The sequence below is a fragment of the Lepus europaeus genome, chromosome 9, assembly GCF_033115175.1.
Source record: "Lepus europaeus isolate LE1 chromosome 9, mLepTim1.pri, whole genome shotgun sequence".
Lineage (NCBI taxonomy): Eukaryota > Metazoa > Chordata > Mammalia > Lagomorpha > Leporidae > Lepus > Lepus europaeus.
Genome location: NC_084835.1, coordinates 24,487,677 through 24,500,809, shown reverse-complemented (window position 1 = coordinate 24,500,809; position 13,133 = coordinate 24,487,677). Strand labels below are relative to the sequence as shown.

At 59.4% G+C, this 13,133-nt stretch overlaps 1 protein-coding gene across 1 annotated transcript; it reads right to left on the bottom strand.

The window, feature by feature from the left end:
- Positions 1-9,444: 9,444 nt before the first annotated feature.
- GNAT1 (G protein subunit alpha transducin 1) lies at positions 9,445-12,842 on the bottom strand. The gene is made up of 8 exons (XM_062200163.1): positions 12,444-12,842; positions 11,261-11,303; positions 11,017-11,158; positions 10,752-10,909; positions 10,540-10,668; positions 10,318-10,447; positions 10,063-10,216; positions 9,445-9,982 (listed from the first exon to the last, which is right to left on the bottom strand). The coding sequence occupies exons 1-8, from the start codon at positions 12,547-12,549 to the stop codon at positions 9,792-9,794; spliced, it is 1,053 nt and encodes a 350-aa protein (XP_062056147.1). The 5' UTR covers positions 12,550-12,842; the 3' UTR covers positions 9,445-9,791.
- Between the last annotated feature and the right edge of the window lie 291 nt (positions 12,843-13,133).

The following is a 13,133-nucleotide window of genomic DNA, read 5'->3' as shown; positions in this document are numbered from 1 at the left end:
TAGTGGTAAATGGGGGGGTGGAATTTCCAGAACATCTGTGCCCCTTGCGTCTCAGCCCCTGGCTCTGATCCGATTAGTGCTGTGGCTCTGCTGTTCCTATCCGAGCTGGACTTCTCTGTGTTGTGTGTGCCCCACTTCCAGGGGCTGGGGGAACGTCGTCTGAGGACAAGCTGAGCCCCTCCCCTGCCCTGGGCTGGGAGTCCCAATTCCCCCGATCCAGGACTGCTGGATTCCCTTCCTGCTGACTCATGGAGCCACCCCAGCCAAGCCTGAGCTACCTCAGTTTCCCTCTATGTGACATGGCTTTGTCTTTTCCCCTGGCCTGGGAGGAGAGTGTGAAGAAGCTAGGAGCCAATGGCAACAGGCTCAGCTCCAGTTGGGGGCTCAGGAGGCTGAGAGAACTGCAGAGAAAGTTACTGGGATGGTGGCCACCCCCAAAACCTCCAGCCACCCCAGCTCCTGCCTTGCTGGTCACTGGAACTAGGAAGGAACTCATGTGGGGGTGGTGTAATTCCCAGAGCAGAGCTCACCTTGATCCTGAGGGGCCATTAAGCACCCCCTCCCCCCAAAAAAAGGACATGAACCATGGCGGAACCAGACAGGAAAGGTGCTGGTCACGGTCCCAGTTCTGCCCCCACCTCCCACCTGCAGACATGCTGGATATTCATAGGAGCCAATGGCAAAGGGCTGGTGGCTCCCATTGGCAGTTCCTGAGGGGCTGGGCCTGGTTCAAGGTCACCCAGCATGTGAGCAGTGGGGTCCTCAATGCAGCCTGGAGGGAGCAGGGGCTGACTGGGCTGAGCTGCCATGGGAGGCCCTGAGGCGATGTGATGTGGGGTCCCTGGGCCAGCCAGTCATGGCCAGGCTGGGGGAGGAGCTGACTGTTTGTTGTTGCTAAGCCTGGGCCCCCGCCAGGGCAAACACGGCTCAGAGGCCTTTCCCGCCACCTGCCGAATCTCCCAGCCCAGCCTGTGCTGACCGGACAGCTGGGCGGCCGGGATGGGCTCGGAGAGCTGCCGGGTGCCTCCCCTCCGCGGCCACAGGGCAAGTCCATCCAGGCAGTGGTGCTGTTGGGGGCAGCTCCCTGAGTTGGGAAGGGGGGCTGCATCTTAGGTGTCAGCCCAGCCTCCGCCTCCACCTCCACGCCCTCATCACCAACAAGCATAGTGGAGAGGGGGCTGACCGCATGGCCCCAGCACCCAGCAGTCTCTGCTTCCCTCTCCAGCCTCGAACTCTCAGCCTCCAACCAGGCGGTCTCTGCTCTCCATGCCACAGCCTCCGCTGCACCCTACTGGCCCCGCACCCTGTGGTGCTCACGGCCGGCCTCTGCGTCCTCTGCCTGGACACCTTGCAGGCCCCTGGTCTCACACCGAGCAGGCCTCTCTGCTCCCTCACCGCCTGGCTGACCACACCCGTGTTCCTGCTGTTCGAAGCCTTTATGCTCCTGTACCTCTGCCCTAGTGGCTGCCAGGGCTCAAGGCTCCCCACCCTGTCCCACCTCCTTGGAAAGCTCCTACCTGTTCTTCAGCACCCAAACGGAAGGTCACCTCTGGGAACCCTGCCGGAGGCTCCCAACCACCACTCACTGGGTTGGCCCCTGCCCTCCTCCCACACAGCTCCAGCCTCAGTGTCCCAGTGTCCCCCAGTGTCCCCAGTGCTCTCCATGGCTGATCTGATGGCAGTACTCCTGTCAGGTCAGAGGCAGCCGTGGGCTTGGCTCTGCCAAGGAGAGGAAGGTGTACGCCAGGGTGGGGGAGGCGGGAATGAGTGTGGGGTTAGTGCTGGTGGGTGGAGGGCTGTGTGTGGCATGGGCAGGCCTCCTGGGAGGCAGTGCCTCTCACCTCCACCCCTGGGAGCCGGGGACTTACATCCATGGCTCTGGCTACACCCTGCTCACTTTGGTGCCTGGGAGGCACCTCTTTGAGCAAGAGCAGTGTGGACGTATGGAGGGGACAGAGAGGCAGCCCTCCTGGCTAGTCCCTCCCCTACCCAGGGCTCCAAGGGTAGCTGACCTGTCGGCCGAGGCCTGCCCTGCAGCCCTGGTGTGCCTGCCCTTCCTTCCCCAAGATCTGGCCCCCAGCTTCTCTGGCCTCTGAAGCGGCTTAATGAGTCCAGATCACATGGGCTGTGCTACTGCCTGAGGGGAGGGCCCAGGCCTGCTGCGGCCACCCAGCCAGACCCTGACGTCAGTGGCATTAACCGTCCACCAGTCTTGTCTAATCTCTGGTCAGTGGCGGGCCAGGTTAGGCCCACCGGAGCCAGAGCCCAAGGCCATGGAGACCCTCAGGGGCACCTGGAGGCTGTAGGTCAGGCAGGGAATGTGGTGGCTAGAGGCACTCACAGTAAATGCCCCGCCTACAAGACTGGGGCGTGGCATTGGAGCTGACTCCAAGCCAGGTCTCTCTGATCTCTGCCCTGGACTGTGAATCAGGCAGCGGGCGCCCATTGATCCTGCTCCCTAAGGTGTAATTACACCGATGCTGTACGTAGAGCTGAGGAAGCTTCAGTCCGGGTGACTCAGGGCCCCCACATTTGCTGGGGATGGACAGGGTACAGCATCCCTAGCCCCCAGGGTCCAGGGCCAGGACTGTCTATGGGAGAGGACTCCCTGAGGGCGAGTCCAGCCCCCACATGGTGTTCAGGCTCTTCTGTATCCCTAGCCCAGGAGGGCTGGGGATCTGGTCATCAAGACAGAGTGGCTATAGCGAAGGTCCCGTTGTGTGCTGTCTCCTGATAGCCGCCCCCTCCCTGCCGCTGGGAAGTGTCCTGGCCTGGGCCTGGCCTCTGCCCACTAAATCCCTCCTCTGTCACTGTCGCCTGCCCACCTCATCCCCCTAAGCAACCTACTCAGGCAGAAGTCCTTAGCAGAGACAAACAGCCCCGGCTCAGCCAGGCCCAAGACTGCCCAGCAGGGGTCCTGCACCCCAGCCCATCCCCACCCTTCCCTGAGGTTTCCGAGTTGCCTCTGTGGCTGCCCCATGCGCTGCCATGTCCCTAGGCCAGCCGGTGTTCTGCTCCTGCTCGGGCCTGTGTGCCCCCGCTGCCACCTGTCCAGCCCACCGAAGCTCCCAGATCCCCTGGGCATGGGGACATTCTGCCCTCTGTCTGCCTCCAGGACATCTCCCATGCGTGGCCACAGGCCCACTCAACATCTTTTGCTGGGGGCATCACATGGGCTGAGTCAGCTCCACAGGCCCAGACCCCCGTTGCTGAGACACTTGGCTCTCTCCATCACACCGGGGGTCCCCCAACACACCACTCCTTTCCTCCTCTGTTCCCACTCTGGCCCCCAGGAAAAACACATGCCCCTATATACAGATTTTTATGAAAAATGTTAGTGATGATTCTTTCCAGATGCAGATTTCTTAAGATAAAAAAAAAATTAGTATTGGGGCTGGCGCTGTAGCATAGCAGGTAAGGCCGCTGCCTCCGGTGCCGGCATCCTAGATGGGCACTGGTTCTAGTCCTGGCTGCTCCTCTTCCAGTCCAGCTCTTTGCTGTGGCCTGGGAAAGCAGTGGAAGATGGCCCAAGTCCTTGGGCTCCTGCATCCATGTGGGAGACCCGGAAGAAGCTCCTGGCTCCTGGCTTTGGATTGGCGCAGCTCCAGTCATGTGGCCAATTGGGGAGTGAACCAGCAGATGGAAAACTCTCTCTCTCTCTCTGCTTCTCCTCTCTCTGTGTAACTCTGACTTTCAAGTAAATAAATAAATCTTTTTTTTTTTTGACAGGCAGAGTTAGACAGTGAGAGAAAGAGAGAAAGGTCTTCCTTCCGTTGGTTCACCCCCCAAATGGCTGCTACGGCGGGTGCACTGCGCTGATCCGAAGCCAGGAGCCAGGTGCTTCCTCCTGGTCTCCCATGCGGGTGCAGGGGCCCAAGCACTTGAGCCATCCTCCACTGCCTTCCCGGTCCACAGCAGAGAGCTGAACTAGAAGAGGAGCAACCGGGACTAGAACCCAGGGTGCCCAGGCGGAGGATTAGCCTAGTGAGCTACAGCGCCAGCCATAAATAAATAAATCTTTAAAAAATAGTATTGATTTTTGGCCCCATTAAAGCCAAGAAAATAAAATTATAACAAATTCTGCGTTAGGCATAAAATCTAAGCTTAAAATAATGAGTTTTAATTTGCATACTATAAAATTTTTCAATGGTTTCAACAAGCAACAATTTTAATGTTCTGGAAAAAAGGTAACTGTTAGAAATAAGTAAAACAGTGAAAAGGCTGTGAACAGACTGTGAGACAGTGTTTACAGATCATATCTGGTAAGGGATTATTCTCCAGAGTATAAGGAGATCTCCTAACACCCAACAACAACTAAATACCACGACTCAAAAGCAGGCAGAGGACTTGAACAGGCATTTCTCCAGAGAAGATATGCAAATGGCCAATAGCACAGGCTAATATGCTCAACATCACCAGTCGTTAGGGAAATGCAGTTCAAAGCCACAACGCAGGGGCCGGCGCTGTGGCACAGTGGGTTAACGCCCTGGCCTGAAGTGCAGGCATCCCATATGGTGCCGGTCCTAATCCTGCTGCTCCTCTTCCCATCCAGCTCTCTGCTATGGCCTGGGAAAGCAGTAGAAGATGGCCCAAGTCCTTGGGCCCTGCACCCATGAGGAAAACCCGGAAGAAGCTCCTGGCTCCTGGCTTCTGTCTGGCCCAGCTCCAGCTGTTTCAGACATTTGAGGAGTGAACCAGCACACACACACACACACACAGTGAGGGACCTGGCATCACGGCACAGATGGTGAAGCACTGCTTATGAGCCTCACCCATATTGGAGAGCGCCAGTTGGCGTCTCGGCTGCTCCGTGTCAGATCCAGCTCCCTACTTATGTGCCTGGGAAAGCAGCAGATGACGCCAACAGCAGAGCCCCCTGTGACCCATCTGGAAGACTTGGATGGAGTTTTTGGCTCCTGGCTTCAGCCTGGCTCAGCCCTGGCTGTCGCAGCCATTTAGGGAGTGAACCAGTGTATGAAAGATCTTTTATATCTCCCTCTGTCTCCTCTCTCTCTGTCTCTCTGTCTCTCTCTGTCTCTCTCTCTCTCTCTCTCTCTCTCACACACACACACACACACACACATACACACATCCTCTGCCTTTTAAATAAATAAATAAACCTTAAAGAAAAACATGATGAGATAGCATCTCCCACCATTAGGCAGGCTGCGATGGATGACAGTGTAATACTAGGGTGGCAGGGGTGTAGAGCACCTGGAACCTTGTGCACTATTGGTAGGAATGTAGAATGGTATAGTCACTGTGGAAAGTGGCTTCTCAAAACAGTTAAAATGGAATCACCAGGGTAGGTTTTTGGCCCAGGGGTGAAGCTCGTGGGGGTGCCTACATCCGATGTTGGAGTGCGCCAGTTCAAGTCCCAGCTCTGATCCCAGCTTCCTGTTAATACACACCCCTGGAGGCAGCAGGGGATGACTCAAGCCCTTGGGTCCCTGCCACCCATGTGGGGAACTTTGATTCAGTTTCCAGCTCCTGATTTTGGCCTGTGAGCCAGACTGTTGCAGCCATTTGGGAGGAAGATCAGTGGATGGGAGCTCTGTCTGTGTTTCTCTGCCTTTCCAATAAAAGTTTTTTTAAAAGATTGAAAAGCACAGTTACAGAGAGAGGGGAGACACGTAGTGAGATCTTCCATCCACTGGTTCACTCCCCAAATGGCTGCAACAGCTGGGGCTGGGCCAGGCCACAGCCAGGAGCCAGGAACTTAATCCAAGTCTCTCACATGGGTGCAAGGGCCCCAGCACTTGGACCATCCTCCACTGCTTTCCCAGGCCATTAGCAGGGAGCTGGGTCAAAATTAGAGCAGCTGGCACTCAAACCGGTGCCCCTGTGGCATGCCAGCACTGCAGGCACTGTCTTAACCCACTACGCCACAGCGCCGGCCCCTCCAATAAAATTTTAAAAATAGAAACTTAAAAAAATAACCATATGATTCACCAATTCAAGTTCTGGGTATATATCCAAAAGAGTTGCAAACAGGTCCTCAAAGAGAGTTCTGTACACTAATGTTCATAGCAGCATTAGTCATGGCAGCTAAGACACTGAAGCCACCCAAGGGCCCGCTGACTGACAGCTGGGTCCGCCAATGTGGCAGAGCCATGAAAGGGAGGAAATTCTGACACATGGTACAGCCTGGATGGACCTGGAGAGCATCATGCTAAGTCACCACCAGGCAGACACTGGATGACTCCACTCACACGCGGTGCCCAGAAGCCGCAGTCATGAAGACAGAAAGCAGCAGTGGCTGCCAGGGCGGGGGGAAGAGGAGATGGGAGTTCGCTGTGAACCACACAGAGTTCGGTTTTACAAGACAAAAAGGTTGTGGAGATGGGTGGCAGTGATAGTGTCAGCGTGCTTCCTACCACCGAACTGGGTCCTTAAATATGGTCAACAGTGACTTCTAGTTTTAAAAAATATTTATTTGGGGCCAGTGCTGTGGCATAGCAGGTAAAGCTGCCACCTGCAGTGCCGGCATCCCATGTGGCCTCTGGTTCGAGTCCCAGCTGCTCCACTTCTAATCCAGCTCTCTGCTGTAGCCTGGGAAAGCAGTGGAAGATGGCCCAAGGCCTTGGGCCGCTGTACCTGCGTGGGAGGCCTGGAGGAAGCTCCTGGCTACTGGCTTCAGATCAGCTCAGCTCCAGCCATTGCAGCCATCTGGGGAGTGAACCAGTGGATGGAAGACCTCTCTCCCTGTCTCTGCCTCTGCCTCTCAAATAAATACATTTTTAAAAATATATGCATTTATACTTATTTATTTTTTGAAAGTGAGAGTTATAGAGAGGGGGGAGACAGAGAAAGTTGTGGGTTTTTTTTCCTGGGTGCAGCAGACTTTGTTGCCCGACAAGGCAGGGCTCCCTAGGCCCCTCCCCTTCTCCAGGGGGTCTGGGATGGAAACTAAAAGCATGGAACACTTCATGGATTTGCTGGTCATCCTTCAGCAAATGCCACATTATTCATCTCTGCACTGTGCCAACTTTAGTACTGTGCTGCCAAAGTGAGCATAGATTTTTTTTTTAAGATTTATTTTATTTATTTGAAAGGCACAGTTATAGACAGAGAGAGGGAAAGACAGAGAAGTCTTCCATCCTCAGGTTCACTCCCCAAAAGGTTGCAAAGGCCTGGGGTGGCTAGGCCAAAGCCAGGAACCAGGAGCTTCTTCCAGGTCTCCCATGTGGGTGCAGGGGTCCAAGTACCTGGACCATCTTCCCCTGCTTTCCCAGGTGCATTCACAGGGAGCTGGATTGGTAGTGGAACAGCTGGGACTCAAACAGGCCCCCTATGGGATGCCGGCACTGAAGGCGGAGGCTTTACCTTATTAGCACAGGCACCATGGGGCCCCTGAGTGTTGTGGTTAAGCCCGCATCCTACAGCGGAGTGCTGGGCTGAGTCCTGGCTACCCTATGCTTCTGATTCAGCTTCCTTGTGGGAGACTCAAATGGGAATTCCCGTCTACTGGCCTCAGCATAGCCCAGCCCGGGCTGTTGTGGCCGTCTGGGGACTGACCCAGCAGATGAAAGCTCTCTCTCTCTCTATCTCACTCTCTGTAACTTTGCCTTTCAAATAAAAAAATACATCTTTTTTGAAAAAAAACACTGCATTAATATATTATTTGGTTATTTGATTTTTAAAACATTTTATTTACTTTTTATTTATTTGAAAGGCAGAATCAAGACACATAAACACACACACACACACACACAGATGGAGAGAAATCTTCCAATCACTGCTCACTTCCCAAATGCCCAAAATAGGCACTGCCTCCTGAGGTGTGCACTAGCAGGAGGCTGGAATTGGAAATGAAGCTAGGACTGGAACCCAGGCAACTCTGATACAGGATGAGGGCATCTCGAAGGGCCCCGTCACACTGTGTCGAGCACCTGCCCGTAACTGAATTTCTTGGCACCACCTGAAATTTTGCCCTTGGGTTGAGGGCCTCCCTTGCCCCACCTCAAGCCTAGCCTCGCAGAAGTCCCAGCTCCAAAGCGTTGCCTTGGAGCCTCAAAGAAAACTCAAGCTGAGGGATCTGGGGCTTAGCACCTGCCCACAGCGCCCAGCCCGGCTCCTCCTTCCCAATGCGCCCCCCCCCGCCCTGCACACACCCCCATCTTACACACTCTACTGTCCCCGCCAGACTGAGCCCCTACCTCAAACAACCTCTGGATCCCAGCCTGTCCCAGGAGACCTCTCCCTTAGCTCCTCCCCCTCCCCCTCCCTCAAGAGGCACAAGTTGGTCCTGTATCCCCCAGGTGCCCCCTCGTCCCGGGTTCTCCACGGAAGCCACGGCCTTCCCACTTCATGTCCCGGCCAGCCCTGGGCACTTAACAAGTGTGCAGGACCTGTGACATTTTAGCTCCCCCACCCCCACCCCAAGAAAGGACAGCCAGGGCCTGATGCAAAGTTTTATTGCTGGATCTGCGCACACAGCTAAGGGGAGTGCGAACTGTGCCATGGCCTTGCGGACAAAAGCTCCGTGTCCCCGCCCGCAGCACAGGCCCTGGCCCCTGGGCAGAAGCAAGCCTCGGCGCTGGGTGAGGGCGGGGGCAGGGAGGTGGGGGACAGGGGCCCCATCCCTGGTGGCTCACGCATGGCCCTCAGTTTGGAATGAGCCCTGAGTACAGGTTCAGCAGGACCACCTGGGGTCGCGTGCAACGCCTGCCTCCTGAGTTAGACACTTTTGGGCATGGCCTGGGCCTCGGTCTTATTCCCACTCCTTTGCCTGGGGACGATCGATGGGAGCTGGACTCTGCCCGCAGCCGCCCCTCAGGGTAGTTCAACTATTGGCCCTCACCAGACCAGCCCCTGGGCCTGCCAGCCCGGAAAGCTATGTGTGGGTGGGTGAGTAGGGCGTGGGTCTCCCGTCCAAGGACAGAGCGGGTGGAGGAGTCCAGTGGAGAGGGGGTGCCTCTGAGCCTGTCTCCGGGGAAGGCTCAGTGGGCGTGTCTCCCTGGCTACTGGGGCTCCCCGGGCTGCCCCCTACTCACTCAATTATCTGGATGGAGGGGCTGCACAGGCCAGAGCTAGCTTGGACTTTGGACCCCTGAGAGTGCTGGGCGGGACAGTCACTGTCTGAGCTTGCCACACAGAAGTGGACCAGCTACTGCTAAGTAGCAGGCCTGCTGGGGGAGGGGCAGCCCTGCCCTCCTGCCCTCCTGCCACCTGGGGAGGGAGGGGCCTGTGCAGAGCCCAGCCCCACCAGGTGAGTGGTGGCCCCAGGGGGCAGGAGCGATGCAGGAGATTGGTGATTCCAGCGCTGCTGAGTCACTACGGGCTCCAGTTGCCCCGGGTGCTGCCTGGTCCCCGCTGGGGCTGGCCGCTGTGGGTCCGAGAGACCAGTGCCACCAGGCCGTGATACAGGGCTGCGCTGGGGGCGTGGGGGAGGGTCTGCACCTGGGGCGAGGCAGGGCTCAGGGCTTGGAGTCTGTGGTTGGTGAGGCCTGCAGGCGGCAGGCTGGGGCCCAGCAGTCCTGGGGGGCTGGGAGGGTTCTGAGGGCAGGAGGCTACAAGACAGCTAGAGCTACAGGGTCCCTACAGGGTCCCGGGGCATGCGGGGAAGACAAGGGAAGGGGTCAGCGTCCCTGAGCTTCAAATGAATGCGTTCAGGCTGTGTGGCCCCGGAAGCTGTGACACCCCGGATGGTTGAGGGGAGGCCCTGTGTGTGGGGGTGCGGCCCGGAAGTACTGGAGGCTGGGGTTTGAGGGCAGGGTGGGCTGAGGAGCTGGGGGCCTGGGGACTACAGTGGAGGGGCGGGCGGCAGCCCGGCCGGCGGGGACCCCACCTCAGAAGAGGCCGCAGTCTTTGAGGTTCTCCTTGATGATGATGTCGGTGACGGCGTCGAAGACGAACTTGACGTTCTGCGTGTCGGTGGCGCAGGTCATGTGGGAGTAGATCTCCTTGACGTCGCGACGCATGTTGAGCTCCAGGAACTGCACCTTGATGTAGTTGCCCGCGTCCTCGTAGGTGTTGGGCCCTGTGGAGAGCGCGCGGGTCTCACTCCCGGCCCGGGCCGCGGGCCCAGGACGCCGCCCCGAGGCCGCGCCGGCCGCTCACCGTCGTAGTCCGGGAAGCAGATGCTGAGGTGGGCCTTCTTGATCTTCTCGGAGAAGACGTCCTTCTTGTTCAGGAAGAGCACGATGGACGTGGTGGCGAAGTAGCGGTGGTTACAGATGCTGTTGAACAGGTGCAGGCTCTCGTGCATGCGGTTCTGCGGGGGGCGGGCCGGGCAGCGGCTGTCGGGCACCGGGGCGGCCGGCGGCGGCCTCCGCGCTGCCCCCGCGCCGGCCCCGGGCCCCGCCGGGCACTCACCACCTCGTCGTCCTCCACCAGCACCATGTCGTAGGCGCTGAGCGCCGCGATGAAGATGATGCAGGTCACGCCCTCGAAGCAATGGATCCACTTCTTGCGCTCCGAGCGCTGCCCGCCCACGTCGAACATCCTGCGGGGCGGCGGCGGGAGCCTGAGCCTGCGCCTCGGCGCCCCGGGGGCCGCGCGCGCACCGCCGCCCCGCGCCGCCCCGAGCCGCCGTACCGGAAGTTCAGGTCCTTGAAGGAGAACTGTGTCTCGATGATGCCGGTGGTCTTGACTCGCGAGCGCAGCACGTCCTGCTCGGTGGGCACGTAGCCCGGGGTCACCAGGCGCTCCAGGTCCGAGAGGTAGCTGCGGAGAGCCGGCGTGTGGGCGCGCGGGCGGCGCGGCGCCCAGGGCAGGGCCCGCCCGCGCCCCGCGCCGCCCGCGCTCACTAGCCCGCCGAGTCGTTGAGCTGGTACTCGGAGGCGCGCTCGAAGCAGGCCTGGATACCCGAGTCCTTCCACAGCCGCTGGATGATGTCCGACATCTCCTTGGGCATCGTGCCCTCCTCGATGGTGTCTGCCATGTGCATCAGCTTGCGGGCGTCGTCCTGCGGGCAGGGCGCGAGGCGTCGGTGGCCACCGCGGCCCCCGGGGCCCCGCCGCGCGCGCGCGCGCCCCGCCCCCCTCAGCCCCGCTCCGCCCGCTCCCGGCGCACCTGGCGCGCAGAGTCTCCGTACTGGATGTTGAGCGTGGTCATGGCGCGCACGATGGCCAAGATGGACTGTAGCGTGTTGCCATAGATGATGGCGATGAACTCCAGGCACTCTTCCAGAGAGTACCCGTCCTGGTGGATAATCCTGTGGCCGGGGCGAGCAGGGTCAGCGGCCTGTGGGGCCGGCGGTGAGGCGCACGCGCGCCCATCCCCGCCGCGGGACCCCAGGCCAGGTGAGGGCACTCACTTCATCTGCTTGACGATGGTGCTCTTCCCGGACTCACCGGCACCTGAAAGGGAGGCCGTGCCTCAGAGCAGCGCCTAGCGTCCCCTGGTCCCGACGCCGAGCGTGGGGTGGACGGGTGGACGGGTGGACCTGCCGGCCCACCCTAGTCACCCCTGACTCGCCCTCCCGCCCGGACACAAAGTCAAGTACCGGCGTCCTGGTGGAAGGCCGCGTGTGGATGTCAGGAAAGTGAGCAAAAGAGGGCCTACGAGGGGGACCGGTGACCACCACTATGCGCGCGGGTCTCCGAGACCTGCTGCCTGTAGTTTGCTGAGACCAAGCTAATCCTGGAGCGCCACCTTGTGGGCATCTCTGGTGCTGCCCGCGCGGGATAATTTGAGCCGGGTCACCCCCTGTTTTTCTCCACAAGGAAGGTGGGCGGGCTCCAAGAGGCTCAGAGAGAATTAGCGCCTTTGGGTGGGAGAGAGGACAGAGCTGACATCCTTTCTGATCCTGTCCCCGCGAGGGCCTTGGACATAGTTAATGGGATTTCCGGCTTAGCCTCTCTGCCTCCTCTAACCCGGCTTGGTCTCCCCGGATACCTCCGGCTTGACTGGCCACTAGAGAGTCTGGGTGGAGTCTGCCCCTTACTCTTAATGCAGGTCCTTTCCCTTGGTGGTGGGGGGCGGGATTGGCAGTGGCCTTGGGGCAGGCCTGCATCAGTCCCACCTCCCCTCGCTACACTATCCATGGAACCATGGCCCAGGCTTTGTTAACCTTCCACGCCCCTCCACCTGCTTTGCCCTGGCACCTGGGGACCATTTCTGTAAATCCGGATGGTCCTGGAGTCACCTTCCTCCTCGGAGGATGGTGGCCTTCCCAAGGGAGCAGCTGGGTGTGGGGCTCCCAGCGAGGCCCCTAGTTCCTGAGCTCTGCCCAGCAGGCCCACCAAACCCAAGGCTGGAGTGTGAGGGCGCAGGCAGGGACCAGAGTGTGCCTTCTGCGCACACGGGGTCAGAGTGAACTTGGCACACACCCCTGGGGAGTGGCGACTTCCCGAGGTGGGGCCCTCTGGAGAGGGTCTCCATGGATGCCCGGCCTCCAGGATTGCGTGGCCAGGGTTCCTGCCCTGTGCCCTGCCCTGCAGGGTTCCTGCTCTGTGCCCAGGCCACCACCCCACGGCTGATGCCCCGTGGGGCCCTACCCAGCAGCAGCAGCTTCACCGTCCGAGCATCCTTCTCCGCGTCCTCTTTCAGCTTCTTCTCCAGCTCCCTGGAGTGCTTCTCCTCGGCACTGGCCCCGGCCCCCATGTTCCAGCAACAGCTGAGGGCACAGAGTAGGCAGGCGGCTCTTCTGGACACAGGAGGGTCCCAAGAGCCAGGCTCAGGCCAGCCTCTGGCCTCCCCTGCTGCCTTTCTGGTCCTGGGACTGGCGATCAAATGGCTCTCTGCAGACTTGTGCGGGCCCTGGTGGGGGGGCTGCTTAGTGGGATTTGGGGGCTAGGAGTGCCCAAGAGCCAATCAGAGACAAGGACAGGTGAATCCAGCTCAGTCCCCCAACCTTTCTAATCAGGCTGGCATGGCCCCAATCCTCGCACCGCTGACTCTGCACCCCTGTGTCCCCTCCCCAGCCCTCCAGGAAGGACCCTAGACACAGCCCTGCCTCCACCCCAGAGCAAGGAGACACCTTCAAGAGGGTTGGCGCTCCAAAAGGGAAGCACGGGTCCTCCAGCCCTGGGGGCAGGGAGGCAGAAGCAGGCGTGGGGCACCTACACCTGCCCAGCGCTGGGCTCTTGACGAAGCAAAGGCTCAAAGGGCCACTCAGCAGAGGAGTGGGGAGAGCCAGGTGGCTTGGAGCAGGGCCTGAGGCCCCGCAGGGAGTTAGGAGGAGGAAG

Coding starts and splice junctions, on each gene's coding strand:
- GNAT1 (XM_062200163.1), bottom strand. CDS start 12,549: ATGGGGGCCGGGGCCAGTGCCGAGGAGAAGCACTCCAGGGAGCTGGAG. Junction 10,669..10,751: donor CTCAACGACTCGGCGGGCTA/GTGAGCGCGGGC, acceptor GGCTCTCCGCAG/CTACCTCTCGGACCTGGAGC. Junction 10,448..10,539: donor TTCAAGGACCTGAACTTCCG/GTACGGCGGCTC, acceptor GCCGCCCCGCAG/GATGTTCGACGTGGGCGGGC.